This window comes from Aspergillus caelatus (assembly GCF_009193585.1).
Source record: "Aspergillus caelatus strain CBS 763.97 unplaced genomic scaffold BDV27scaffold_205, whole genome shotgun sequence".
Lineage (NCBI taxonomy): Eukaryota > Fungi > Ascomycota > Eurotiomycetes > Eurotiales > Aspergillaceae > Aspergillus > Aspergillus caelatus.
This window is the reverse complement of record NW_022475468.1, coordinates 1-24662: the sequence shown is the minus strand read 5'-3', so window position 1 is coordinate 24662 and position 24662 is coordinate 1. Positions and strand designations below refer to the sequence as shown.

The window sequence follows — 24662 nt, the reverse complement described above, 5'->3', positions numbered from 1 at the left end:
TATGTAACCCCCACGCCCAAGACTTTCCAAGAAAGCGGATCTGCCTTGGCAGGAATTTATGCTCACTATGACATGTCCCGTGACCTGGAGGCTTATCTAATCCCACCCGCTTTCCCCTTGCACAAAGTTCATGTATGCTCTCTTCAATTATTGGAACCTGGATACAATAATTGATTCTTACCCAGCAAAGAGGAGTGACTCCTATATCATTTCTCTTTCTCTTTTTCTTTTTCTTTCTTTCTTTCTTTTTTATCGCTTTGCTCAGCTGGTTTCCAACCATCTCAATTTTTTCCCCTGTGTGGAGACACCAACACCCGATGTACTCGTCTTGCATTGCTAGGTCCGATCATACAAGATCTGAAGAAAAGCAAAAAGCAAAGAAAAACTGTTGTATCACATTGGAATCTATTGTCGATACTACATTGTATGATGGTGCCCCAATGATGACAAGAAGGAGGGAAAGATATCCACTTACTCTGCATACATCACAAAAATCAGAGCGATCAATCAGCTGATGGGACTGATTGATAATTGATAAGCACCCGCCACCAGCAACAACCAGGTGGCTGGTTGCCTGGCAACCCCAATGACGGCAATGTGTTTACATCCTCCGCTTTTCTCTGCACTGCAGCTCCAGCCGTTTGCCACGAACGCCATTGACGAATTAGTTTAGGCTGGGGGGGGAAGGATGATCATGCCCTTTTACTCTCCTCTGTCACTACGGAAGACTTCAAATTCCCGGTCTGCCCACCTGTTGTCCACCACTGCAGTGATCGTTGTTGCCGTTGTCTGATTCTCGCGGGCGTTTTTTTTTCCCTTCTTGGTTGCCTTCTTGCTTTTAATGATTACTATTCCCCAATGCCTTTACTTTCTGTCTAAATACATATTGTTGTCTTTCCTGCTCCACTTAATACCTTTGTATCCGCTTCTTCTTCCGTCTATAAATATCCTGTATATCGGCGGTTGCATTGGAGCACTGTCCCCGTAAGTCCTCTGTGCCTACCCTTCCCTCTGTCGACACTACCAGAGTGTTTTCTTCAGTCAATATGCTAACTTTTCGCCTGCCATTTTAACAGTTTCGGGTTAAAGGCGTTCAGACATGGCTCCCAACATGCAAGGTCCCAATATTTTCGACGATGCTAGCCGTGTCCCGACCAAACCATCCGTCTTCCGAGGAATTTTGTCTTCTAAAGCCCACAAGAGGAACCCTTCCGCAGACGACGCCGCCTCTTGCAAACCTCCCTACCAGAGCCAGCCCCCTCGCAGTGCATTCTGGTCTCCAGTGGACCAGGCGTATGCCACCCTGGATCAACAGCCATTGACCGAAATTGCTCCGAATCGAGACGCCGCGGAGTATGGCTTGCCTCGGCAGAGGTCGCCTGGTAAGCAGGAAAAGCATACGTTGCACAAGAAGACGAAAAGTGCTGTGTCCCTGAAGTCTCTAAGGAGCTACATGGAGCGCAAAGACAGCCGATCAGGGTCTCCCGAGAACGAGTCCGAAGATTTGAAACCCAAGAAGGCTAAATCAGCCAACAGTCTCTCAGCAATCCTGAAGCGGTCTCAGCGCGGAAGAAAGGCTGAAACCTCAAAGAGTGGTCGGGATAAAGAAAATCGGAGCCCGACGGACCTAGTCAACCACATGCCATCACCTATATGGAACCAATACGCGACTGGGTCATTCTATGACCAGATTCCGGTACCACCCTCCCCCTCCAACCGTAGAACCTTCCAAGAAGAGGTCTCGCTTTACACCCCTAAGGGGTATGGACCAGCCCAGCAGCGTAATTTTTGGGACTACCACCAACCCTCTCTCACGAACCGCGCCGACCCCAAGCCTCGTCCGAAATCAGAGTTCCTTTCCGGCAATCGCAAGGTGCGGGAGCTGTTTGGATCACTGCAGAATATATCGTCGGAGAAGCTTTCGCCCTCTGACCCAGCAGAACCCCCCTCTCCTTCTAAACGAAGGGGACGACCACGGGCACTATCCAAGCCTGAGTCACGCCAAAGTGCCGAGCCGCAGCCAGAACAAAGCCCAAAGAAAGTCTCGCGTGTTCAGGCAGCCATATCCGCTTTCAATGCGAAAGAACGAGAAGCGGAACTGCAGAGACGCTTGAACTCCAAGGACCTCGAGAGTGAATTCGAGAAGCTTCTGGTTAGTACATCGCACAAGACTCCTGATTTTTGAGAAAGGAAAAGAAACACAAGAACATAAAGAAGAAGACACAGCTAACGCGAAATCCAGGACGCAAGAAACATTCCTCATAATATGAGGGAAAAGATGAGGTCTTTGGACACTAATATCAAAGCGGACTTCATTCAGAAGGACAAAGGAGAAAGCGCCCATAGCGCCAGTACAAGCGTGCATCCCAATGACAGCACAGGTCGCCGAGGTCGCAGAAAGGAACAGAAAGAAGACCAACACAATAACGACAGTAAAGGGTCACGGTCGCGATCCAGAAGTCGCGGGTTCAGCTTTTCCAAGGGCTCATCTCCCACGAAGAAACGGCCGGAGAGCGGAAGCTCCCATCGACGTCCAAAATCTGCAGATTTCTCACAGCCAGGCCTCTCAAAGCTATTGACACCGTCAACTTCCACGACGTCTCTCTCTGCAACAGCTTGCCAGGACACCGCAGCTGATCCCTCGGACTTTGTTCATTATCTAAGGGAGATCCAGAAGCCGGAGATGATGGAAGTGGGCAAAATCCACAAACTTCGACTTCTCTTGCGGAATGAAACAATCAGCTGGGTCGATACATTTATTGCAGATGGCGGTATGGACGAAATTATACAGTTGCTTTACAGGATCATGATGGTTGAGTGGAGGTATGCATGCAACCTTACCTTGCCTGCCTTTAGTTTAACATAAACATGCCCGCTAATGCTTCTACAGGGAAGAACATGAGGATAACCTGCTCCACGAAACTTTGCTGTGCTTGAAGGCACTCTGCACGACTTCAGTTGCACTACACCGTCTTACAGCTGTTGAGGGAGAGATTTTCCCAGCGCTCCTGAAGATGTTGTTTGACGAGGAAAAGAAAGGACCAAGCGAATACACAACGCGGAGTATCATTATCAATCTCCTTTTTACACAACTTTCCACAGCATCGTCAGCTGAGGATGCCGGATCTCGTGCCACCCGAATCCTGTCGTACTTGCGAGACCCTTCACCACCTGAAGAAAACCAACCCCTTTCATTTATCGCAAACATATACCAGTCACGCCCGTACCGTGTCTGGTGTAAAGAGGTTACCAACGTAACCAAAGAAGTCTTCTGGATATTCCTGCATCACTTGAACGTGATACCGATTGTGAAAAGCGAGAAACCAGGTTTGGAAACTTATCGAGAGAGGCATTTCCCTGCTCCTAGGCCTCCGGTACCTGCTGCGCCCTATGTGGGCGGAGTTGAATGGGATGCAACCAATTATCTAGCTGCGCATCTAGATCTCTTGAATGGGCTTGTGGCATCATTGCCGTCAGCGGAGGAGCGCAACAAACTGCGTGCCGAACTCCGAGCTTCTGGATTCGAGAAAGTTATGGGTGGCAACTTGAGAACATGCAAAGAGAAGTTCTATGCTTCCGTCCACGATTGTTTGCGGACATGGGTTGCTGCCGCTGTGGAAGATGGCTGGCCTTATACAGCTGTCCGCGAAGGTCCACCTCGACCTGAGCCCGGATCACCAACTAAATCGCCAATCAAGGCGGCTGGTGGGAGCCCTAAGAAGGGCCTTTTGGATGAGAAGCCTCCTCGACTTGAGTTGGCGTTGGATGTTCCTGCTAACAACCGGGCGTCTCAGAAGAATGAAGGCCTAGGAAACTGGCTGTAAAGGTCATTCAAATGATATCCTGGAATAGTGGGTTGTATATATCGCTATTCAGCTCGTTGACTGTTGTGTCTCTGCAAAGCGTTCCTTGAGTCTCCCTAGACGTGTGCGCATGAGCCAGTGATGCAGCTAGTATTTCCTTTTCTTCTTTCTCCCTTTTTCGTTTGCTGAGACTTTGGTTTTCTATTCTTTTTCTTTTTCTTTTTCTTTTTCTTTTTCTTTTATTTGCTTTTCTACCATTGATCCCCTTGGTTCACTTTCCTCTCTCTATGATGGAGTCTTGGACAGGACGGCGTTGGCTCTTTCTTTTTTGCTTTTGGAGTTTTCGGTGCATTTTCCGTTGACTAACGGTCACGGCGAAACGATATAATGAAGGAACGGTGCCATAACATTGACGAGATTTGACGTTCCTGCGCAAGTGCGTGTAAGGTGAAATTTGTGTTTTCATTCCTTTGCACAGACATGTTATAGTCCAGAACACTTTGGTACGACAGTTGAGATGAATTCTTATTTTTGAGTAGATTATCCGCAGTATCCAATCACTCGCCCTAGATTTGTTTATCAAACCGTCTCTAAGTATGGTAGAGTAATATACAATATGTCACAATAGAAAGAAAGCAAGTCCAGGGAGATTCCCACGCCCTTCCTGCTGTACTACACCTCACTGTGTGGGTTACCGACCCTCACAGGGCGTCTTGAGCCTGAGCCCAGTAGAACAATGCCTACACCTGGCTTGCTCAGCCACTCAGTTATCATCCGACCTCTTGACCGGTCCTGGAGGTGGAGGGGTAGAAAATGCCCCCTTGACACCAGCAAAGAAAACCCTTCGAAACTAAAAGAGATCCCCAGGTTAGAATATACCCCTTAATCGAGAGCCAGAAAACATCATCAGGTAGGGCACCTACCTCATCAAACGGGCTTCCCCTCTCATCCCACTCCATAAAAAGCGCGGCATACACAATAACGACTTCCAGCATCCGTCAGCCCGCAAACTTCGATTATTATAATACTCAGGCCAGCACTGTGGAGTACTTACACCCGATCACACCCCACTGAACCAACTTTGTTGCCTTCACCCACTTCGGTCGAGCGAACTTAAGTGCCGCACGCCGACGATATTTGCGCTCGAGTCGGAACTGGTGTTTCGGTGACAACTTGGACATGTCCGGGGGCCATTGGCGCTTAGGCTTATAAGGACTGTAATAGGGCATGGGTTCGCCGTTGGGGTATTCTTCGGGAGATGGAGGGTGGTCATCTTGCGTGGTGGCTGTGTTGTTGATCGAGGATAGGCGGAAAGGCGAGGAATATGTGCGAAGTGTTTGCGAGAATGGTCGGACAGGTGTTAGTGGAGAGGCATTCTGGAGATTAGGCTTTTTTCCGTTAGCTTTGCGAGTGCGGTTCGTGGTATATGGCTAGATTTGGGATACTACATGATGTGAGGGCTGGAGTCGGTTGAGACTGGTGTTGTTGCATAATGCGACAATTCGAGTGGACGACGCGGATGATATAGATGCCGGGAATCGGCGCAGGAGAAATGTTGAGGACATGTCGATGATCACTGTAGCACACTATACAGTGATATATGCAACCAGGAACAGGTACTGGTTGTTAGCTTAGGAGTGGGTTTTAAAGGCGGAGGAAAAAGGTTGTTAACAGTCTGGGGTGCAATTCCGCCGCCCAGACTCTTCCGCTCTCGGGCTTAATGGTGGAGCGCAATTTAAAGTCCGGGCTGGCCTCAGGAACTACTTGGAAGTTTTGTAATCTTACGCTTTTCAAAAATGGATCTCCCTACCATATCATCAAGATCTTATTAAGTATACAGTTAAAGCAGCAAGCATAGATGTACATACTACTCCGTACTGCTGATGGAATGCTCGCACAGTATTCAGAGCGTAGAGATTAACCCAGATGTTAGCTTTACCTTCACACTTAAGTGTCATCCATGAAGCTCGGCTTTTGCCCATATACGACATCATTGTCACAAGATCAAATGCTTAGGAACAGGACGATCATTCGGACTTTCTTCTTCACATGAAAGCCTGCCGTGCCCTAGAAATCCCGTGACCGGCATTCCCCCGGAACAATGATGATGCGGGTGAGCCTCGGTACTTTCACAGGACCGGGCAAGAGCATACAAAAAGGCAACAGGGCCGACCAAGTGGATTCTACTACTCCACGCTGTCTCCCCAGGTTCAAGATATAAAGAGGGATCTGTTCACTTTTCTTTTCTCTCTCTACCCTCCTACTATCTATTTAATTGTTGATACCCCTTTTCTTCCTCCTTCGTATTCTCTAAAAATTTCACTGACGTCATAATGTCTTCTGGTAAGCTGGGATTGAATATCCTCTTGTTAGCCGCTAAATCAATATAACCTAACGTATGTCCTCTTTTCTATTTTAGCTCAGCAGCGTCTTACCCAGGTGACTTCCCACTTCACCCCTGGTGGTAAGAAGGGCGTTGCCGCCATCACCGAGAAGCACCCCGATGACATTGTCGTGACATGTGCCCTTCGCTCTGCCCTCACCAAGGGTGGAAAGGGTGGCTTCAAGGATACTGCGGCTGCTGATATCCTGGCTGGCGTTTTCAAGGGTGTTATTGAGAAGAGTGGCATCGACCCCAACGTCGTTGAGGATGTTGCTGTCGGCTCCGTCCTTGCCCCTGGTGGCGGTGCCACCGAGTTCCGTGCTGCTGCTCTGGTTGCTGGTTTCCCCGAGACTACTGCTGTCAAGAGCTTGAACCGTCAGTGCTCCAGTGGTCTCCAGGCCATTGTTGACATTGCCAATGCTATCAAGTCCGGCATGATTGAAGTTGGTATTGGTGCTGGTGTGGAGAGCATGTCCTCTCAGTATGGGTAAGTGGAATATACGTCCATTGGTCCAGTTCTTTGATTTACTGACAGTCTTAGCCCTGGTGCTGTCACTGAATTCTCAGATCTCCTCGAAAACCACCAAGAGTCTGCCAACTGCAAGGTTCCCATGGGTGTTCTGTCGGAGAACATGGCGAAGGATCGTGGCATTTCTCGTGCTGTCCAAGATGCTTTCGCCGCCTCGTCCTACCAGAAGGCTGTTAAGGCTCAGAAGGCTGGCCTCTTTAACGAGGAGATCTATCCTCTTCAGGTCAAGTGGACCGACCCCAAGTCTGGCGAGGAGAAGACCATTACCGTCAAGGCTGATGATGGTATCCGTGACGGCATCACCCCTGAATCCCTGGGCAAGATTCGCCCTGCTTTCGCCAAGGATGGCTCCATTCACGCTGGCAATGCCTCCCAGATCTCTGACGGTGCTGCTGCTGTTTTGTTGATGAAGCGTTCCACTGCTGAGCGCCTCGGTCAGAAGATCATCGGCAAGTACGTCGCCGCTAGCGTTGTGGGTGTTAAGCCCCTGCTCATGGGCATCGGCCCCTGGAAGGCCATCCCCGTGGCCCTTGAGAAGGCTGGCATCACCAAGGATGACGTTGACATCTACGAAATCAATGAGGCCTTTGCCTCTCAGTGCGTGTGGTGTGTCAATGAACTTGGACTGCCTCAAGAGAAGATCAACCCTAAGGGAGGTGCCATTGCATTCGGACACCCTCTTGGCTGCACCGGTTCTCGCCAGATCAGCACCCTGCTGACAGAGTTGAAGCGCACTGACAAGAAGATCGGTGTCACCAGCATGTGTGTTGGTACTGGTATGGGCATGGCTGCCGTTTGGGTTCGCGAATAAATGAGCTGGCTCAAAACTTGTTTTTGTGTGTCCCTTTTTCTTCGATTCTCTTCCTGTACAGCGATTATATATACGCATGACGATTTTGATTTGTACGCATACTTTCCAGAATACCAAGCATGAAGATTGAGTTTCGGATTGGTTAAAAGACCGCGGTTCAACTATGAAAACAAGCCTTCCATATCTCATGTAGACGAAAACGCTGTAGGATACCTCCTGCCAGGCCAGAGCAATTCACTAGATTTTAGTTCTGAATTTCTTGAAGGCATCAAAGACATTTGACCCCCGAAGCACAGCCTCCTTGACTTTATCATCCATCGCAACCAATTTAGGCATCAGATCGAGCACTTGATCAAGGAGCTCGCGTGGAATAGCAACCACGCCTTCCAAGGGATCGCAGAAAATGATATCACCCTGAGCGCAACGCAAATTCAGCAATGGTTCAATAACAGAACCAACAGCTTACAAAAGAGAAAGACATACCGGAGACACAGTCACACCACCAAGGGAAACAGGCACATTCCGAGCCCCCGGTTTAGCCTCCGCGGCGGTTCCAACCGTAGAAGTGGCACGAGCCCAGACCTAACCATAACCCAGTCAGAGCCAAGTACCCAAGAAAAAAGCAATAAAAGAATGAACTTACCGGGAGCTGACACTCCCTGACCTCACTTAGATCTCGCACGCGCCCGTTCACCAAGGCCCCCTTGACCCCGAGATACTTCATCCGAACCGCCATAATCCCACCCAGGACGGCACAGTGTTGCCCCTCAGGCTGCTCAATCACAGCCACGGTTCCTGGCTCTGCAAAGTCGACCCAGTGCGACCCCGCGGGGAAGCCATGGGCCTCTACCGACTCAGTAGTCGGGGCGGGGTCTGATTTGGGGATGAACTTGAATGTTGAAGCGGGGGCGATGACTTTGGGGGCGTTTTCATTTCGGCCGATGGTTGGTGAGAATGGGACTTTGAGATGCTGTTAATCAGGGAGTTCTGTGTACGTGCAATGTGTATAGGTATTGTAGGGGTTTTTTTTTTTTTTTTTTTTGAAGACTTGGCTCACCGAAATCAGCTATATGGCCAGCACGAGCTGTGGTACCCTCGGGGAGTTTTTGTAGTTTGAGTAACGCATCTGATACCTGAGTTTTCGTTGTTAATTTGGTTGTGTAAATGATGAGTATATGCGTTGACATACGTCACATGCAGAGTAGTTCCGTAGAACGTCCAGCTTTTGTTCGATTGATGTTGACATGGTGCGTTGGGCAGGTAAGATAGAGAGTGGGGTGATTCCTCTACAGGATAATTGGAGAGTAGCTGTCCTGAGGTGGAGGAAAGTCCTGGAGAGGATCCTGGGGATGGAGTCCATTCGATGCTGATATATATATATATATAGGTACTGGTAGGTAGGGTTTCGGTTGATCGGAGCTTATAGGAAGGTCACGGTGAGATTGGGTGCTGTTGCGTCAATGGACTTGTATTGTTGCTATAAGGTGGGAATCTTGAATATACTGAGGGTTCCTTTTTTTTCGCAACAAACCCGTTTGATAAGATTTCGGATTGTTTAGTTTAATCAGATAATCATCTCAGGTTTTCAATAGTCATGGTTGAATCTCGTGATCTATGGAAAGCAAAATAACCGAGGATCGGGAAGACTGACATCATCGAATTTTATATTTAACTAATTAAATTCATTCTAAGTTCTTGGCTCAGGCACCTTAACTCACGAATTAACTACGTACCAGGAAAATTTCCCCCCCCCCGCCATGTGTAAGATTGATCAATCTAAGCATTTTAAAGTTCCATGATCTCTGAAAGAATGATGGACACTTCTTAAGGTCAACGAGACCCCAATGACCAATACCTGACTAAAGCACTTCGTATTACTCTCGTTAATAATACTAGTATAGTAGTAATGGCCTTACAATTGGTCAGTGCCGTGGTTCCAAGCCGTCGCCTAAACGAGTTTTTAGAACTGCCGATGTTCCGAAATAAACTAGGTATAATAGAGTAACTTAGCACAATTGATCAATTACTAAGTCCTACTAAGTTAGGGTATGTACATACTACATACAAGTATTACCCTCGCAAAAGCCCCTTCTCCTTGATCCCTGTATTCTCAGATTATATAGAGCATTGTACCTACTCCTATATACTATATCATCATGGCTTCCTCGTCTCAGACATATAACTCCGAACAACTGGAACTCTATCTGGAACGAATCGGATATGCCGACTCAATCAACGCCACACCAGGCAACAACACTACAGGTAGGCTTCACCATGTCCTACAATCAATCCAGCAGGATCGCCTGGCGACCCTGAGAGAGTTGCAACGACGGCACTTGGCCTCCATCCCATGGGGAAATTCGGCCTTGCATTATTCGCAACACCGATCCATTTCTATCCACCCCGCGGCTATATTCGATAAACTGGTCGTGCGCCGCCTGGACGGGTATTGTATGGAAAATACCAACTTGCTCTATATGGTGCTACGGTGTCTGGGGTATTATGCTTATCCAACTGGTGGACGGGTGAGCCAAGCCGTGGCCGGTGGGAATCAGACTCCCGGTAGTGAGTTGTATATGAGTTTGTAAGTGATTGCCAGCCATGGGACATGAAAGAAACACCACTAAATGTGCTACGCAGAGGACATATGGTTCTCATTGTAACTATCGACGGTCAAAGATACATGGTAACTTCTACTCCCCTACCGAGTACATGTCGGCCATCTCTGATGCGGAAACGAACAGGTTGACGTCGGGTTCGGCAACTTTGGTCCTACAAGTCCACTGCCGCTCAAAGAAGATGGCACCATCGCTGTATGCATGGCGCCAGCTGAGATGCGTCTAGTCAAAGATACGCCTATTGAATTCACTGATAGAAATCAGAAACTCTGGATTTACCAGATCAGACACAATCCGGAAAGCAACTGGGTACCGCAGTACTCGTTTTCCGAGGTAGAATTTCTACCGCAGGATTTTGTCACTATGAATTACTCTACTAGTCATCGGCCGACTAGTTGGTTCGTGCAGGCGTTGGTGTGTACACGGGTCATCCTGGATGAGACTGGCATTGAGCCGATAGGCATCTATATCCTGTCCGGGAAGGAGGTGAAGAAGAGACTGCGTGGGGAGACAGAGACGGTGGCGACTTTCGAAAAAGAAGAGGACAGGGTCAATGCTCTGGCTAAGTGGTTTGATATGCACTTCCTCGAGCACGAAATTGAGGGGGTTCGGGGCTTAGTATCTCAGATTAAATAGAAGCTAGATCGTCCAAATTAGAACTTTAGAGTTCGCAACTACCCTGCAGCTTTTTTGCTAGCCTGGTAATATAATACAAGAAGGCTTCTTCTAATCATTGCATGGTATTTATTGAAAAAGTTGCAGGCGAACAAAGAGGCGATATAAATGACATAGGTTGTAACAGATCGGAGTGGCTTAGTAGATCCGTTTTTCCAGCTATTCGATTTGTTAGACCTCTCCCCGACATATTGAATGAGACATGAACATGTATCATACCTTCCATGGGTTGCTAAGCTCGAATCCCTTCGGGGCTTCGGCGTTGCTTGATTGGCCTCTCAAGGTTCCTGTGATTCTCAAATCTCTCTCCATCACTGTCGAATAGTTATCCAGTCGTCAGCATCCAGCCTATTCGTCCGTTGTGATGGGGAGGGCAATCGTATATCATTCAATCGTGAGTTGTTGGGAAAGTCACATACTTTGCTGAGCGGGTGTTAGCCGACCTGGTTCGATCACATCCTATGGAATTGGGAGGCACTCACTCTGTCCCACAGATCCCGGTTCCAGCGGGCCTTCTTTCCCTCGTTCCCGAGCCACTTGACAGCAGTAAGACCAACACCGGTCACGCCAAACATCTGTTATAGCATCGTCAGTGAGCCGATCGAAGTGACTGAGAAAACGCTTGACGTACGCCAACGATGATCCCATAGGGGATCAGAGCCTCAAAAGGAACACCCATGCTGTGCGATTGAAATAACGAACAAGGCGAGAGCTAAGAGAGGAATGAGGATTGACACGCAAACAAAGCCGAGGGGAAGTCGTCGTTTCTTGTGGCCGCGGGAATCCGCCGACGTCGAGGTCTGGAGGTTGGCCTAAAGCGGCTTAGCGTGTGACCGGGGGTCCAGCCGGCTGAGTCAGCCGCGGCCATCAACCTCACGGGCTAGAGAAGGGGCGAGAGGCCGCAGCTGAGTGCTCTGGATGCTAGATAGGCCCTCGGACGGTGTATTCACTGCTGATCTACGCGTTTGGCTCTGCTCTATTTGACGTTTCTGACCTGTTGGTCTGTGCGGTATGGTTCCCATTGCGTCCTTCTACGCGCTGTTTGTCCTTATCGGAGTCGTCCGTTCAGCTCCTTAACTGACTGTTGCTTCGGTTGCGCTGTTGTTCAGGGGGTATCGCTTGCGCTACCATATAGATACTCTTAAGCTCGCTATTTGTTTGGATCATCTGTATCCAAGGTCGTTCGTTTCTGTTCCCGATGCCTATTACGTGCAGCGCCAGATGATTGTCTACTCTTGCGGCGCATGAATAGCCTCAACCTCCAGGCTATCTTTGTTCACGAACCCTCTTACTGGAGACAAGCAGGAGCTGCTCAACCTGGCGACCCTAGTGACATACACCATGACGGCAACCGCGCCGCCGGCTGATGATGATACCGAAATGAGACCACCCCCAGATATGGTTGACAGCGATCAGGATGCGGAGGGAGAGGAGGAGACGGATTTGTATCAGATGGATCAACAACTCCAGGATGCTGTACATAGGGCATATTCGGGAGAGGTTGCAGAAGAAAGCAACAGTGCTAGCCGTGAGGACGATAAAGATGCGGAGGGGGAGCCGGATTCTGATTTGAACCCTAGCGGCGAAAATGATGAGACTGAACCGGTGGGAGCTGTGAAGTTACCGAAAGGGGAGCCTTCCTTGGAGAATGATGGTGCGGTCGACGCAGAGGATGACGCAGCTTTTGAGAACCAAAGTGACAGCGACCAAGACGCATCCGGCTCTAATTCAAGCAGCCAAGAATCCGATGAGGATGATGATGAGGAATGGGATGGTGAGAGTAATGACCATGACGATGCAGAAGTGGATAACAACACGGTGCGCGGTAACTGCATGTGAGTTACCCTTTATTTAATTACCCCAGCTTCGTCCCTATCGCGTGCTTGATATTATTCGTCAGTTTGATATGCTAACAAAATCAATAGATTTTGTGGACAAGATGAAGACCACGATCCGAGCGAAGACTTTGAGGAATATCTGACATGCACAGTTTGTGGCGATCACTGTATGTGGATTTGCGGCCCCATAAAAACATGGCGTAGCCACCCCCCAAAACTTTCGAAGATCGTTACTGACTCGGCAACCCGACAGCTCATCGGCAATGTGCCCGCGAACAAAGTGCATTAAGTGATGCCGAAGGTAGGTCTAGTGTCTTGATTTAATTTGATTATAGACATCGGGACTGACCCAGTCTAGATGCCAACGCTTGGAGATGTCCTACATGCGTTCGGGAAAAGCTGGAACCAAACTCTGAGGGCAATGGTTCATCCCATCGAAGGCTCGGCCCGAAGAATATGCGAAAAGAGCTCTTGCCAGCACATACCGGAGAAGAGGGCTCTGGCTTCCATTCGATTTTCAATACTGTGGATATTGATGATGACAACTTATTGAACAGCTCGCGATCGCTACGAAAAAGGAAAACTATGTCAGCCGATGTTCAGGAACATACACCTGTGCTTCGGAAACGCCAGAGACAGACATCATTACGGTCCGAGCGGGCTGAGTCGAGAGACCCTTTGGGCGATGCTTCAGACGCCCTGTCTCCGGTACGGACTCGTTCCCGCCGTGTGCGGGGAGGGGAAAAGGAAAACTGCCGCGTGGTATTAAGGCAGTTCGGAAGGCTTGTGTTAGCATTTCAACTTAACGAGACCAAGCTCTCTAAAATCCTTAACTCTCGCAGCCGGTCACAGTACAGGGGTCGAAGAACCCCTAAGCCACCCCCAGTGGCACATGAACCTCCAGCACATTTTGCCCCTATTATCCCCGTGTCATACATGTCCCCTTTTTATTCTTTCAACGATCGCGAAATGGACGAATCTAAATCCAAACCGTACGGTGGCATTCTGTCAGAAGCGGACGCAGACACTACCAAGACTCTTCCGACGCAGCCTGACCGTGAGAGGTTCGAGGTAGCGCGACAAAAGGCTGAAGAAGAATGGCAAAGACGAGTTATGGAAGCCGAGAGCGGCGGAGAGCCTGTACAGCATGCAGCACAAAAAGTCTCGGGTCCACCGTCCAGGATAAAGTACATCAACTTTGGTGGCTATGAGATTGAGACCTGGTACGCAGCGCCTTATCCAGAAGAGTACAGCCGTAACCGCGTGCTATATATCTGTGAGTTTTGCTTAAAATACATGAATTCGGATTATGTCGCATGGCGCCACAAACTTAAGTGTCCGGCAAAACATCCGCCCGGAGATGAAATCTACCGCGACGGCTCGATTTCGATCTTTGAAGTCGACGGAAGAAAGAACCCGGTATACTGCCAGAACCTCTGCTTGCTCGCAAAACTGTTTCTCGGGTCAAAGACTCTATACTACGACGTCGAACCGTTTCTTTTCTACATCATGACCGAGTTCGACGACTTGGGCTGCCATTTTGTTGGCTATTTTAGCAAAGAAAAACGGCCCAGCTCCGCGAATAACGTTTCTTGTATCCTTACTCTGCCCATACATCAGCGAAAAGGCTACGGTAACCTTCTCATTGACTTCTCATACCTTCTCACGCGCATCGAAGGGAAAACAGGGTCACCCGAGAAACCGCTTTCGGATATGGGTTTAGTATCTTATCGGAACTACTGGAGGCTCATTCTGTCATACCAGCTTCATAAACAGAAGGCGCCCCTTAGTATCGTGGAGCTTTCGGAGCGGACAGGCATGACAGCAGACGACATTGTTTCAGGGCTTGAAGCGTTGCGCGCACTTGTCAGAGATCCAGTGACGAAAACTTATGCATTACGCCTTGATTACAAATACTTCGAAGAATGCATTCAGAGCTGGGAAAGTAAAGGCTATGTTCAGCTTAATCCCGATGCTCTTGTGTGGACGCCCTACATAATGGGTCGAAGCAACCAGTCGCAGTTCGATCGGGCTCCGTTACATGCAGTTGCCCCACGGGAGGGCTTGGAAGATGAGGAGGTCGAAGATGTGAAAGATTCTGGAAACGAGGAAGAGCAACAACTTTCAGAACATCTGGGCAAAGTCAATGGAGATGATAACCCTCAACCGACCATTAATGGTGTTACACAATCTGTGTCCGAGGAACTTTCAGTGGAACCTGCCGGACCTCCTTCGACTGAACTCCTGACTAATGGTACAGGCCTTCATCATCGCACACAACCGGCCGCAGACTCTAACCCCACAGAAGCAAACTCAGTCCAAGATATACCAGCTTGGCGATTTGAGGTTTACCCTCCTGTTCAGGCGCCTGTTGTCAAACGACGCCCAGGTCGACCCTTTGGCAGCAAGACTACATACAACAAAGTATCCGTTACTCCGACAACTGCTCGCACTAGTGGTCGTAACACACCTAGAAGATCATCTGCACTAGTCTCTATGACCCCTACTGCAAATACATCTAGCGTCCGGCGCGGCCGAAGTGCAAAGCTACTAGACTCTCCTGCAGTTGAATCAACTAGTCCTGAGGCCAACGGTGTCGAAAATGATGACCAGCTGCCAGGTCATGAGGATACCAAGGGCGAGGAACAAGACCCATCTCAGCCTGAAGGATTATCGGAGACAGATGCCCAAATTACCCCCACAGGAGATTATGACGCGCCGGGACAGCTTAATGGTATCAACGGGGTGGAAACCGTGGACACAGAGCTTCATGTTACAGAAAAAGTGACGCCTACTAATGAAGTAAGTGCTGAGAGTCCAGCCAAACTTACCAGATCCATGAACCGAAAGGCGGTGGTAGAAAAGTTCGAGTTCGTCATTCCGGCAGAGGATCCTGGTACTACGAACCATAATGCGGTGGTGGATGGGCACACAGATGGGCGTAACGGGGTGGATAAAGATGGTGATGCGATCATGGAGACATGATTTTTGAACAAACCTGGAAGAAAGCCTTAAATGGCGAAGCATTTAAACGAGGCGTTATCTTGTGGCTTTGCAGGGGATTTTTGTTTTCAATTTCTATCCCTCGAAGGGATAAGTTTCATGACTTGGCACTTTATCTTTCTGTTTGCGCTGTTTTTACAAAGCAAGGAGTGGGCGAGGAATTTGGAGTTCTGGCTATTATTCGATGCTCTGTTATCACGAATTGCGCTCCGATTCTCCGACCCGTGGGTTACCTCAGCGATTTTCTGCTTCCGTTGTCTTCGTTCTTGTCATGAGTGAAAGTGGGGGTTTCCTGCTTTCCCTCCCCCCCTTCCCCTACGGTCTTGGTCTAGAGGACTTTGCTCTCTCTTTTCTCACTTTTCAATTCTCCATTTCACCTAATGTAATCCAGGACTGAATTATGGGGTCGGCGCATACACGTCCCCGATTGCGCACCATTTGTATTAAGCATGACAAATATCCACTTTGCGAGCATAGTATAAGAGAGAGAGAACACATGGAAGAGCCGCTTTCGTCATCATATTTTTTGCTGCCTAAATTTCTCGGAACCTGTTGTACTTACGTAGTTATATGATACTTCTAAAAACCTTGAGTCCCCTCATAAACTTAGTAATAGGTCATGTTTACAGGCTCCAGATGCGCGATAGACAGAAACCCGAGCCCGGATGTGGTTTGCTGATGAACTATCAATTTAGGTTTCAGATAGGCACGTGAGTTGAGACAAGAAAAAAACGAAAAAAAAAAAAGTAATGTTGACGCAGAGGAGTCATCGCCTCACTTCGTTTTCTTTCTTTCTTTTCCCGTTTTACCTAAGTATTACGGAGTACATATTAAAAGTCAATGATATGTGAATGCCCTTGCAGCTCTATGAACTGCAATCAGCATCCTGCTGACGGTGTAGTCCTATTCGATGAGTGGTTTGTTATATGGTTGTGGATGTATCGATTTTCCTAGTGATGCATCTTATCGTCACAGTCGGGATTACTACTCTCGTCACGGAAGAGACAACGTACTAGTGGATGAGGTTGTGGAGGATCACATCCATGCTGGATTACGTTATAAATCAGGTTGCATTTTCTATTACATGGGGAAAAGACTGGAACGAACTAGATCGACTAGCCGCAGATACGAAAACCGGGAAATGAGGTGGTGCTTGAGATCGCGATGCATGCAGTAGTACAGGTAGATACTGTATTAGGGGGTGGGGTGGAGAATGAAGGGAAGGATTGGTCAGATTGGAGGCCAATGTTGTTGACCGACTATCGTATGTCCGTAGATAGTTCTCTAGGTGTGGATGTATGCAGGTACGCAGTTGAATGTGATTAGTGGAGCCACAATGAAGCAATGGATGAGAATAGTAAGGAAGCGAGATCAGATGTGGCGCTTCTTGGGATGCACAGTATGTATATATTGTATTATGGAGTATGTACATCCTTTGTGGCGAAGTCCCCTGTGCATATGAATAGCGATTATGAATCCTTCTGCCTGGGGGGAAAACTCCGTTTTTGGTCTTATGCACAAGAGGTATGTGCTCTGCCTGTTTTGGGTGCATTTGAGATTTGGAATTTTGGATGCTTCGTCTTGTCTCGGCGGTTTTGGAGTATCTAGCGGTCAAACTAGCAGTTTAAATGGAAATTATATCTCGGAAGAATTCCTGCAGTGAGTATTATTGATTATTCAGATGAGATCGTACGCTTAGGTCATTGTTCGTGGAAAAGAGTAACTACTAGTAAGTAGAACCGAAGATCGCTGATAGGGTTTGATCAAGAAAAAGTAGTAGTAGGAGTATCAAATTTTTGCCCTTAAAAAAAATAAAATAAGAGAGAGAGAGAGAGAGAGAGAGAGAGAGAGAGAGAAAGAATGAACAGAAAAAGGAGAAAGAATTAGAGAAACCAAGACGATTGTTGGGCATCTGCCAAAGTGGTACCAAGATGGATCGCCGCGTACTGAATATGATCTGTCAAGGAGAAGATTCCTCCTTTGCCTTCGATGTAATCATTGGCTTGTTTCTTTCTTTTCCTTTTGACTTTTTCTTATGAAAGGCGACAAATAACGGAGGCTTTCTTTTTAGTTTCTTTTTCCTTTCCTTTCCTTTTTTTTTTTTTTCCCGCTTAGGAGTTTCACTCGATGTGGATCCCCGTCTATTCTCTATGAATAGATACGCACACACACACACACACACACACACACACAAAACACTTCCAGAAGCCGAGGTTGTAACACAGCAAATACAATTAATGCTCAACCATTCATGGCTGTTGGAAACCGAGGTCTTTTCTCGGCCTTTTCCATGTGTAGGAGAATATCCAGGACTTGGTTCTGCTACTGTGACGAAAGATATTGTTTTTCATTGGCGTGCTTTTGGTCCAATACTTTCGAGGAGTTAAGAGAGCTGTCAGCAGGATCGGCGTGGAGTCCAAGGCCCCCTAAACTCAGAATATAGCCCGAAACTTGTATACCCATGGATCTGGAATTTTAGACACGGAACCCATCCCCAGGTCCGGGATAAGCATATCTGTAGCGTAGAACAAGCGCCTGCGAAAGTCTGGTTCGAGATGGGGATGCCCGACGGACCGCTGCTGTCAGTCGCTTTGAAGGAAATCGTTTCAAAGTGTTGCACACAAAGGGCAACCGCTAGGGCCCGCGAACACTTCATCGTGCATCTTGTTGACCCCCACCAAGCCATGTACGGAGACAAAAAGAGGTGGTCCAATATAAAAACAGTAAACACAAGGGGAAAAAAAATAAAAATAAATAAAAGAGCGAGAAAAAACTTTCCCCCCCCCTTCTCTCTCTACTCCTCACCTCAATACGTACTTCTGGTTAATTTTCGTCCTTCTCATTCTCTTATACCCCTCTCCCATGAAAATTAACCCCCTACTCTGATTCGAGCATTGAAGGCCGTGGCAGTAAGAAAATCTATGTTTCTCTCTCGACAACTCCACAATTCGCTTCGTTTGGCAGGCCCTAAGCAAAGTGGGTTTCCCGGTATTGTGTACGATTGACAGGTACTTTCAGCATCCCGTTGATCAGCAAAGAACCGCGCATCGTCTCCTTGACTGAGTGACTCCCAACTTTGTTGGCCACCGAAACGTGGCATTAATGATATGCGACGACGCAGGAGAATTTCTTTAACCTGTTGCAATCATGGTAACGTCCCGGAGAGTTGCTGACAGGCCTCCGGGATGGCGTCGATCGAACCCAGCAAATAAGCATGAAAATCGTGATCCTTTATTTTCTTTTTTGGTATCACAGTCTTTCTCCCTTCCACATAGGTTTAGTCACTAGCACCTGCGCAAATGACTCAATTCTCTGGCCAACACTGGCCGCTCAGAAACCCCTTCTCATTTCTTATTTCTGGTATCTTCAGAAGGATGAGAATTGAAACTTCTGCTTGAATGCAGGTATTGATTTGTACAATAGAGAGCTTTGTGGTCGTGAGTCGTCTACCTCTCGGCCCTTACGAATCCTGATCCATGAGACCCTTGCGTGGCTATCGCTAATAGCTGACCTTTCGTCGCTCACCTTCTTGTGGATCCTACTAATGCAATAGCTTTCCTGCTGATGTTCCTTAATTTCTGCGCAATGGTACATCGCCGCATTGTCGATATGGCAAAGAGCACCATTGAAAAAAAAAATAATAATGATGGCGATACTTCCTGGGACCGTCGCCCGATGTTTGCTTGTTTGAAGGGGAGGGTGGAAAGAGGAAAAAGAAAAAGGAAAAGAAAAAGAAAAAGAAAAAGAAAAAGAAAAAGAAAAAGAAAAAGAAAACAGGATTGGCGGGCTTCTGATGCTAGTAGCTTTGCAGCTGATGCGGCTAGATGCAGATGCCACCTATTAAGTTCCATGGTCAGTATACGTCAAAGACGCAGCACAGCTCATCTGGAAGGAAGGCCCAACCCATGCGATAAGAAAAAGAAAGCGTAATCCTCAGCCGCGGCTTTACACGAGTGCAGGTCAGGGATCTTCACATCATGCATGGGAGGAAGCGTAGTCCATCAAGACGGTCAACGTTACTTAAAGTAAGGCTAGCTTTTTGTTGCTGAGTTTCGCCTAGACCAACGAGGGAAACCAATTGTCCTTGAGGATCCCATCAGCAAAGGCAGATCGTGCAGGGCTAGGCACCTCTACGCTGCATCAGGCGAATAACCCGGTCTCTGATAGACTAGCAATTTTAGGTACTATATCCACGGACGTCCAATCACCCTCGCAGCGCAACGGTCTGGATGTGTGGGGGACCCGCGGACTCTGCGACCTGCATGTCAGGACACAGGGAATGTGATGCATCCACCAAACTAGAGCATTAAATATGCAGCAGCTAATAGAGCTGAAATTCAAGCCCGATTTTCCTCCACAACCGCACGTTGAAAAGAGGCCCACTCCCACAGCCTCGTCCTGGAATTGTTGCGAGCCGCGTCGTATGCTAACCGTCATCTTTCGGAGTAACGTGGTTATTGACGGTCAGTTTCTTCTTTCCTTTCCTAAGTGTTCTCCAAGAAAAGAAAGAAAGAAAGAACTTTTCCACATTGGCGAAACCGGTATTGAGGGGAAGGTCTTTCGAAGAGAATCTCATTCATCGCACAACACGGTGGAAACTGTATTAACAAGAATAAGAGAAAAGGGCGAATCGGCTGCGGGACTGATAGTAGTCTTCTTGTGAGGAAAGAAAGCAACAGCATATTTGTGGTATCGCGTGACACAACTCACGGTATCCATCACGTCGAGCAGTTGCTGCGCTATCGGCCACCCCGAGTTTTCCCATCGATGAACAGTACACTGCGACTTGCGCTAAGAAGGTATTTCCAAACAGGAGAATTAGAAAGAAATGTTTCGTGACAGAATCTGGTTTATTAATGATCCTTTAAAAAAGTCAAGCCAACGGACATTGAGTGGGCCTAAGGAGCCCTGGAATCCTCTCTTGAGTCGTCACTCCTCCCTCGGGTCGCTCTGCTTGAAACACGGATCCAAACGTGGATGACATAAGACCTAGGTTGGTTGCTATCCGGTTATTGTCTTGCATTGATATGATATTTAATTGTTATTTGAAATGATAGACGTTAATTTTAGTCGTCAGGGAAACGTGATCTTCGTATTGGAAGGCTAAACACTAAGAGGGGGAAAAGGTGCTCAAGCAAAAAAGCGATCTACGGATGAAGGTCTTATACCCGGCACGCGAACGGGCAGTCAGAGTTTAAGTACTGTGCAGGGCCGATCTCGAAGACGCAGAATCAAATAAGACCAGACTCTGACTGGAATGCTTAGGCGCGTGCACCGACCACCAAAGAATCTTGCCCTGTCGTCAAAAATTGAATCGGAGACCCTGCGTGGCGCCCAGATACGGGTCAGATCACCTGCATAGCCGGCACCATCTCCGCTCGCACGAGGCCAAACCGTTGCGGCTGTGGGTTGGGGTTTGCTCGGGGAAGCGAGTGTTGGGCTGCCGCAAACGCGACGGACTTCATGCTTAGCCCAATCAGTCGTTGATCGAATCGCCCTAGGCGAGGTAGACTTTGGACTTGCGCAGGTGGCCGAACTGAAACTCACCTCTGATTGCTCTGTTCTTATCATTTAAGAACTTGCAAATGTGCGCATCATCTCTATGTCGCTACGGTTCCTGTCGGATCGTCGAGACTTATACACACCTTAGCCCGCTTTCTCAACCGTGGTCGACCCTTCCACTGGCAGCAACACCGCTTGGGACTTGACGGCCGAAAGGTGGCCGGTGCTGCTCTTTTTGCTTTGGTACAGCTCCACTACTCTCATATGTCTGGTTCAGCTGGTTGTCTTCTGATTCCAGTCTATTAAATTTTTACCCTAAAACTTTTTTTTCCTTCGTCCCCTCCTATTTTACCTTCATTAATTTGTGTGTGTGTGCGTCAGAGACCTGTCAGGACCCAAGAGGCGACTTTTGTTGACCCATCGTTCAGCTACGGTCTATCAATTAGGCGGTGCTCAATCCCGCGCCACTCGCAGCTCGCCTTAGGTTTTTGTTTTTCTTTTTTTTTTTTTTAGTCATTTCTATATTTGTACTTTTTTCTTTTTCGTCCTTGCTTAATTTTTTTTTTCAACATCTAGATCAACGTCTATTGGATGATCTAAGCAGTACGGTCGGGGAGCAGTTTTTCACTGATATTTTTTCCCCCTCGAAGGGTGACTTTAAAAAGGTTGCACTTCATCATCTGATCCGCTTCGAGGACCAGAAGAGGAAATTTTAAAAGAAAGGGAAAAAAAAAGTATAAAAAAAAAAAGGCAGCAAAAAAGTGGAGTGAGAAGAAGAGTCGGGAGAAGATAGAAAGAGAGAGAGAGAAAGCTCTCAAGTTTGGTTATTTGCCCTCCACCTGCCCGAGTTAAGGTTTGTCTGGAACCGTGCTCGGTTGGCTCTTGCCGCTTGCATTCTGACGACACCATCATCTTTTTCAACCTCTGCGCCGTTTTCGTAACCAGTTCCTCAATCTCGCAAGAGCAATTGTCGTTTCAGCTGCTGCAACAAGCGGCAACGTCGATTGACTCCCAATCTGGTCTCCACCCCGGGCCTGTTAGGTTCTAGTCGAAGCTCTAACGACTAGCTAATCATACCGTGGTGTTCATCATTAACCACCATTTCCCTCCCCCATTCCCCTCTAACCATCCCCACCGTGTATCATTCTTTCTTCTAGTGCTTCGTCGAACCACAAGTTTCCGGCTTGAGGTTCCAGAGTCCCGTGGCTTTTTTTTTTTGCCTTGTTGTAAAACCACAGGATCTCTCTCTTTGCCCTTTCCTTCAACTTGTTCCCCTGAGTATCCCACTCTTTCATTCGTGGTTCCCTGCAATCTTCTCAACGGGTATCCCGATCTGGATCCTTTGGCTCTCTCTCCTTTTTGGTTCGTCTTGTTCGATATCTCGCCTTTATGAGTGCGTCTACGTTCCCGGACGCCTCTCTTACTCGCGATCCTCAGAGGTGTGTTTTTTCGAGCTTCCCTTGTGTCCCTACTAACTTCAACTCTTACCCAGTTCCCCAAGGTTTCCCGCTGACCATGTTGTCCCCCAGTTCTGACTTTGAATTAATCATCCGCCAGCAGCCCACTCGGGCGCGCGTGGCCGGTGGGAAGGAGAAAGGTATGTGAGCCCGCAAGGTCCGGCAACTAGCGGGTATTGACCGGAGGTTGGCTACACAGAACGCAAGCCAGTCGACCCCCCACCGATAGTGCAGATCCGAGTAAGAGAGGAAGGAACTTATCTCGCGCAGTAAGTGGCTCGAGCTGAGATGATCCCGTAAGGACCCGCCCACTAACAGATGGTCGTAGACACTATCTGCAAAGTCCCTATTATTTTATGTGCTGCAGCTTGTTCGATCCCTCAGATGATGTTCCAGTTCCCGTACCGCCATCCACGGCTTTGACCGGTACTTTAGTCTCGTCACTTCATCGGCTGAAGGACGTGGACAACAACGGTACGTTAACCCCAGTGAGCATGGCAGACGTCAAATTGGCTGAACTGACTGGTCCAGATGGGGGCTTCTTTGTCTTTGGGGACCTCTCTGTGAAAGTTGAGGGAGATTTTCGGCTAAAGTTCACACTCTTTGAAATGCGAAAGTAAGACAATTGCATATTCTTCCGTCGGGGACTAATGAGTGGAACCTTGGGGCACTTGGAGGAACTAGGAAAAGTAGCGTATATGCTGACTTGGCACGCAGAGATATCGTTACTCATCTGAAGTCCGTCATCTCAGAACGCTTCACTGGTAAGGTTGCACCGAGAAGTTTCTCTGCTAAAATTGTTGGCACTGACGAGCCCCCAGTGTCTCCCCCAAAGAGTTTTCCTGGAATGGCAGAGTCGACTTTCCTGTCCCGATCATTCGCCGACCAGGGTGTAAAATTGAGGATCCGAAAAGAGCCGCGGACGTTGATGTGAGTGTCAAAACTATACAAGAAAACGCCCGTCTCCAATACCGCCGGGGCTCTTTAGCTGACTTGAGATTCAGAAAGCGATCAGTCCCGCGACCGGAGGATTATCCCCAGCCGGTTCCTCCTCGTTCTCCAGATCGATCTTCGATTCAGATGCCTGGGAATACCTTCGGGGGGTATCCAGCAGCTGCAGCTGCAGCGAGTCGAGACTACGGTTATTATGCTGGCCCGGTCAAGCGGCAACGCACGTCAATTGACTTTGGTAACCGAGGCATGTATGATGATGGGCGGATGCGCCAAATGGAGGCTTATCCGCAGACCGCGGCTATGTATGCGAACCAACCAGGGGCCTATCCAACTCCTATCATGCAAGGGTACCCTACAGGACACACGGGTGTTCCAGATTATGCGGTTCGTTAGACCTCTCCCTAGCCCGGTACCTACGTCACCTCCGTCGACGAGAGCATAGCGGCGGACCTGACGATTAAGGGCCAAACACCCATAGTGCGTCATTTCACTCACACTTCACACAGATGTCCTACGGTATTCCTCCCTCGGCTCAGGTTCCTCAAATGCAAGACCCAGGAGCCCATAGTCGGTCAAGTCAGCAGGCGACAATGCAGTCGCTGGGCATGGTAAACCCACCGGGCACACCTGTATGGGCACCATAAGCCATTGAATCTTTGGACGAGAAGCTAACTGCCAACATCCTTGAATAGACGGGGGATTCAACGGGTGCGATGATGCCGCAAGGGTATGCAAGGCCACAGTACCAGGCGAGCTCTACAATTTTGCCCCCTTTGCAACGGAGTCGCAACTTTGCACAAGGGGCCAACGGCGCGACGGCACGAGGATATTTTGATCAAACTTCTCAGGGAGCAACCCCCATCCTCCCCTCACAGCCGCTTGGTACGAATGAAGCAGATCGATATGGCTCTGCACCTGGTCAGGCAGCTTTCGAACACCCCGGCTCGTCTAATGGAACACCCCGCTAAATGGGCACAGACTTCGTGCTTGTCATCACGGTATTTATTGGTAGGATGGATTATGGTCTTCATGTTATTCTGTTTATTTTCTATGTTTGCCTTTTTCTTTTCTTTTCTTTTTTTTTTTTTT

At 48.3% G+C, this 24662-nt stretch overlaps 9 protein-coding genes across 9 annotated transcripts; 5 read left to right on the top strand and 4 right to left on the bottom strand.

Moving 5' to 3' along the window:
* Positions 1 to 1111: 1111 nt before the first annotated feature.
* Positions 1112 to 3824, top strand: BDV27DRAFT_148549 (uncharacterized protein; the record flags this gene model as incomplete). Its single annotated transcript, XM_032070932.1, has 3 exons — positions 1112 to 2152; positions 2243 to 2823; positions 2891 to 3824. 3 exons carry the CDS (start codon positions 1112 to 1114, stop codon positions 3822 to 3824), a joined length of 2556 nt encoding a protein of 851 aa, XP_031923678.1.
* Positions 3825 to 4369: 545 nt separating this feature from the next.
* On the bottom strand, positions 4370 to 5453 carry BDV27DRAFT_38618 (uncharacterized protein). The gene is made up of 4 exons (XM_032076497.1): positions 5252 to 5453; positions 4858 to 5191; positions 4727 to 4788; positions 4370 to 4653 (listed from the first exon to the last, which is right to left on the bottom strand). Exons 1-4 carry the CDS (start codon positions 5366 to 5368, stop codon positions 4567 to 4569), a joined length of 600 nt encoding a protein of 199 aa, XP_031923677.1. The 5' UTR covers positions 5369 to 5453; the 3' UTR covers positions 4370 to 4566.
* Positions 5454 to 5992: 539 nt separating this feature from the next.
* Positions 5993 to 7645, top strand: BDV27DRAFT_134247 (3-ketoacyl-coA thiolase peroxisomal A precursor). Its single transcript, XM_032068263.1, has 3 exons — positions 5993 to 6146; positions 6223 to 6673; positions 6728 to 7645. The coding sequence occupies exons 1-3, from the start codon at positions 6137 to 6139 to the stop codon at positions 7524 to 7526; spliced, it is 1260 nt and encodes a 419-aa protein (XP_031923676.1). The 5' UTR covers positions 5993 to 6136; the 3' UTR covers positions 7527 to 7645.
* BDV27DRAFT_134245 (RraA family protein) lies at positions 7646 to 9075 on the bottom strand. Its single transcript, XM_032068262.1, has 5 exons — positions 8716 to 9075; positions 8584 to 8659; positions 8170 to 8486; positions 8010 to 8108; positions 7646 to 7940 (listed from the first exon to the last, which is right to left on the bottom strand). Exons 1-5 carry the CDS (start codon positions 8884 to 8886, stop codon positions 7764 to 7766), a joined length of 840 nt encoding a protein of 279 aa, XP_031923675.1. The 5' UTR covers positions 8887 to 9075; the 3' UTR covers positions 7646 to 7763.
* Positions 9076 to 9594: 519 nt separating this feature from the next.
* Positions 9595 to 10978, top strand: BDV27DRAFT_38591 (arylamine N-acetyltransferase family protein). Its single transcript, XM_032076496.1, has 3 exons — positions 9595 to 10110; positions 10167 to 10212; positions 10271 to 10978. Exons 1-3 carry the CDS (start codon positions 9683 to 9685, stop codon positions 10778 to 10780), a joined length of 984 nt encoding a protein of 327 aa, XP_031923674.1. The 5' UTR covers positions 9595 to 9682; the 3' UTR covers positions 10781 to 10978.
* Positions 10958 to 11498, bottom strand: BDV27DRAFT_148545 (NADH dehydrogenase [ubiquinone] 1 alpha subcomplex subunit 1; the record flags this gene model as incomplete). The annotated part of the gene is made up of 4 exons (XM_032070931.1): positions 10958 to 10978; positions 11039 to 11133; positions 11298 to 11394; positions 11451 to 11498. 4 exons carry the CDS (start codon positions 11496 to 11498, stop codon positions 10958 to 10960), a joined length of 261 nt encoding a protein of 86 aa, XP_031923673.1.
* Positions 11499 to 11733: 235 nt separating this feature from the next.
* BDV27DRAFT_134242 (putative histone acetyltransferase) lies at positions 11734 to 16182 on the top strand. Its single transcript, XM_032068261.1, has 5 exons — positions 11734 to 11828; positions 11929 to 12654; positions 12745 to 12824; positions 12911 to 12958; positions 13016 to 16182. Exons 2-5 carry the CDS (start codon positions 12161 to 12163, stop codon positions 15640 to 15642), a joined length of 3249 nt encoding a protein of 1082 aa, XP_031923672.1. The 5' UTR covers positions 11734 to 11828; positions 11929 to 12160; the 3' UTR covers positions 15643 to 16182.
* Positions 16183 to 19113: 2931 nt separating this feature from the next.
* On the bottom strand, positions 19114 to 19807 carry BDV27DRAFT_38552 (uncharacterized protein). Its single transcript, XM_032076495.1, has 2 exons — positions 19564 to 19807; positions 19114 to 19497 (listed from the first exon to the last, which is right to left on the bottom strand). The coding sequence occupies exons 1-2, from the start codon at positions 19641 to 19643 to the stop codon at positions 19182 to 19184; spliced, it is 396 nt and encodes a 131-aa protein (XP_031923671.1). The 5' UTR covers positions 19644 to 19807; the 3' UTR covers positions 19114 to 19181.
* A 2506-nt stretch (positions 19808 to 22313) lies between these two features.
* On the top strand, positions 22314 to 24637 carry vosA. The gene is made up of 10 exons (XM_032076494.1): positions 22314 to 22601; positions 22692 to 22759; positions 22819 to 22888; positions 22948 to 23093; positions 23151 to 23235; positions 23337 to 23383; positions 23441 to 23549; positions 23624 to 23957; positions 24080 to 24202; positions 24266 to 24637. Exons 1-10 carry the CDS (start codon positions 22552 to 22554, stop codon positions 24539 to 24541), a joined length of 1308 nt encoding a protein of 435 aa, XP_031923670.1. The 5' UTR covers positions 22314 to 22551; the 3' UTR covers positions 24542 to 24637.
* The last annotated feature ends 25 nt before the right edge of the window (positions 24638 to 24662 follow it).

Excerpts from the sequence above, each read along its gene's own strand:
- BDV27DRAFT_134245 (XM_032068262.1), bottom strand. The coding sequence starts at position 8,886 with ATGGACTCCATCCCCAGGATCCTCTCCAGGACTTTCCTCCACCTCAGG. Across the intron at positions 8,660-8,715 it reads GGAACTACTCTGCATGTGAC|GTATCAGATGCGTTACTCAA; the intron begins GTATGTCAACGC and ends ACGAAAACTCAG. Across the intron at positions 8,109-8,169 it reads TCAGGGAGTGTCAGCTCCCG|GTCTGGGCTCGTGCCACTTC; the intron begins GTAAGTTCATTC and ends GGTTATGGTTAG.
- BDV27DRAFT_134242 (XM_032068261.1), top strand. The coding sequence starts at position 12,161 with ATGACGGCAACCGCGCCGCCGGCTGATGATGATACCGAAATGAGACCA. Across the intron at positions 12,655-12,744 it reads ACGGTGCGCGGTAACTGCAT|ATTTTGTGGACAAGATGAAG; the intron begins GTGAGTTACCCT and ends CAAAATCAATAG. Across the intron at positions 12,825-12,910 it reads CACAGTTTGTGGCGATCACT|CTCATCGGCAATGTGCCCGC; the intron begins GTATGTGGATTT and ends GCAACCCGACAG.
- BDV27DRAFT_134247 (XM_032068263.1), top strand. Across the intron at positions 6,674-6,727 it reads AGCATGTCCTCTCAGTATGG|CCCTGGTGCTGTCACTGAAT; the intron begins GTAAGTGGAATA and ends TGACAGTCTTAG.
- BDV27DRAFT_38591 (XM_032076496.1), top strand. The coding sequence starts at position 9,683 with ATGGCTTCCTCGTCTCAGACATATAACTCCGAACAACTGGAACTCTAT. Across the intron at positions 10,111-10,166 it reads AGTGAGTTGTATATGAGTTT|AGGACATATGGTTCTCATTG; the intron begins GTAAGTGATTGC and ends TGTGCTACGCAG. Across the intron at positions 10,213-10,270 it reads TCGACGGTCAAAGATACATG|GTTGACGTCGGGTTCGGCAA; the intron begins GTAACTTCTACT and ends GGAAACGAACAG.
- vosA (XM_032076494.1), top strand. The coding sequence starts at position 22,552 with ATGAGTGCGTCTACGTTCCCGGACGCCTCTCTTACTCGCGATCCTCAG. Across the intron at positions 23,094-23,150 it reads GAAGGACGTGGACAACAACG|ATGGGGGCTTCTTTGTCTTT; the intron begins GTACGTTAACCC and ends TGACTGGTCCAG. Across the intron at positions 23,384-23,440 it reads CATCTCAGAACGCTTCACTG|TGTCTCCCCCAAAGAGTTTT; the intron begins GTAAGGTTGCAC and ends ACGAGCCCCCAG.
- BDV27DRAFT_38552 (XM_032076495.1), bottom strand. The coding sequence starts at position 19,643 with ATGCATGATGTGAAGATCCCTGACCTGCACTCGTGTAAAGCCGCGGCT. Across the intron at positions 19,498-19,563 it reads TTCTTTTTCTTATCGCATGG|GTGGCATCTGCATCTAGCCG; the intron begins GTTGGGCCTTCC and ends GGAACTTAATAG.
- BDV27DRAFT_38618 (XM_032076497.1), bottom strand. The coding sequence starts at position 5,368 with ATGTCCTCAACATTTCTCCTGCGCCGATTCCCGGCATCTATATCATCC. Across the intron at positions 5,192-5,251 it reads GACTCCAGCCCTCACATCAT|CCTAATCTCCAGAATGCCTC; the intron begins GTAGTATCCCAA and ends AACGGAAAAAAG. Across the intron at positions 4,654-4,726 it reads GGGGAAGCCCGTTTGATGAG|TTTCGAAGGGTTTTCTTTGC; the intron begins GTAGGTGCCCTA and ends GATCTCTTTTAG.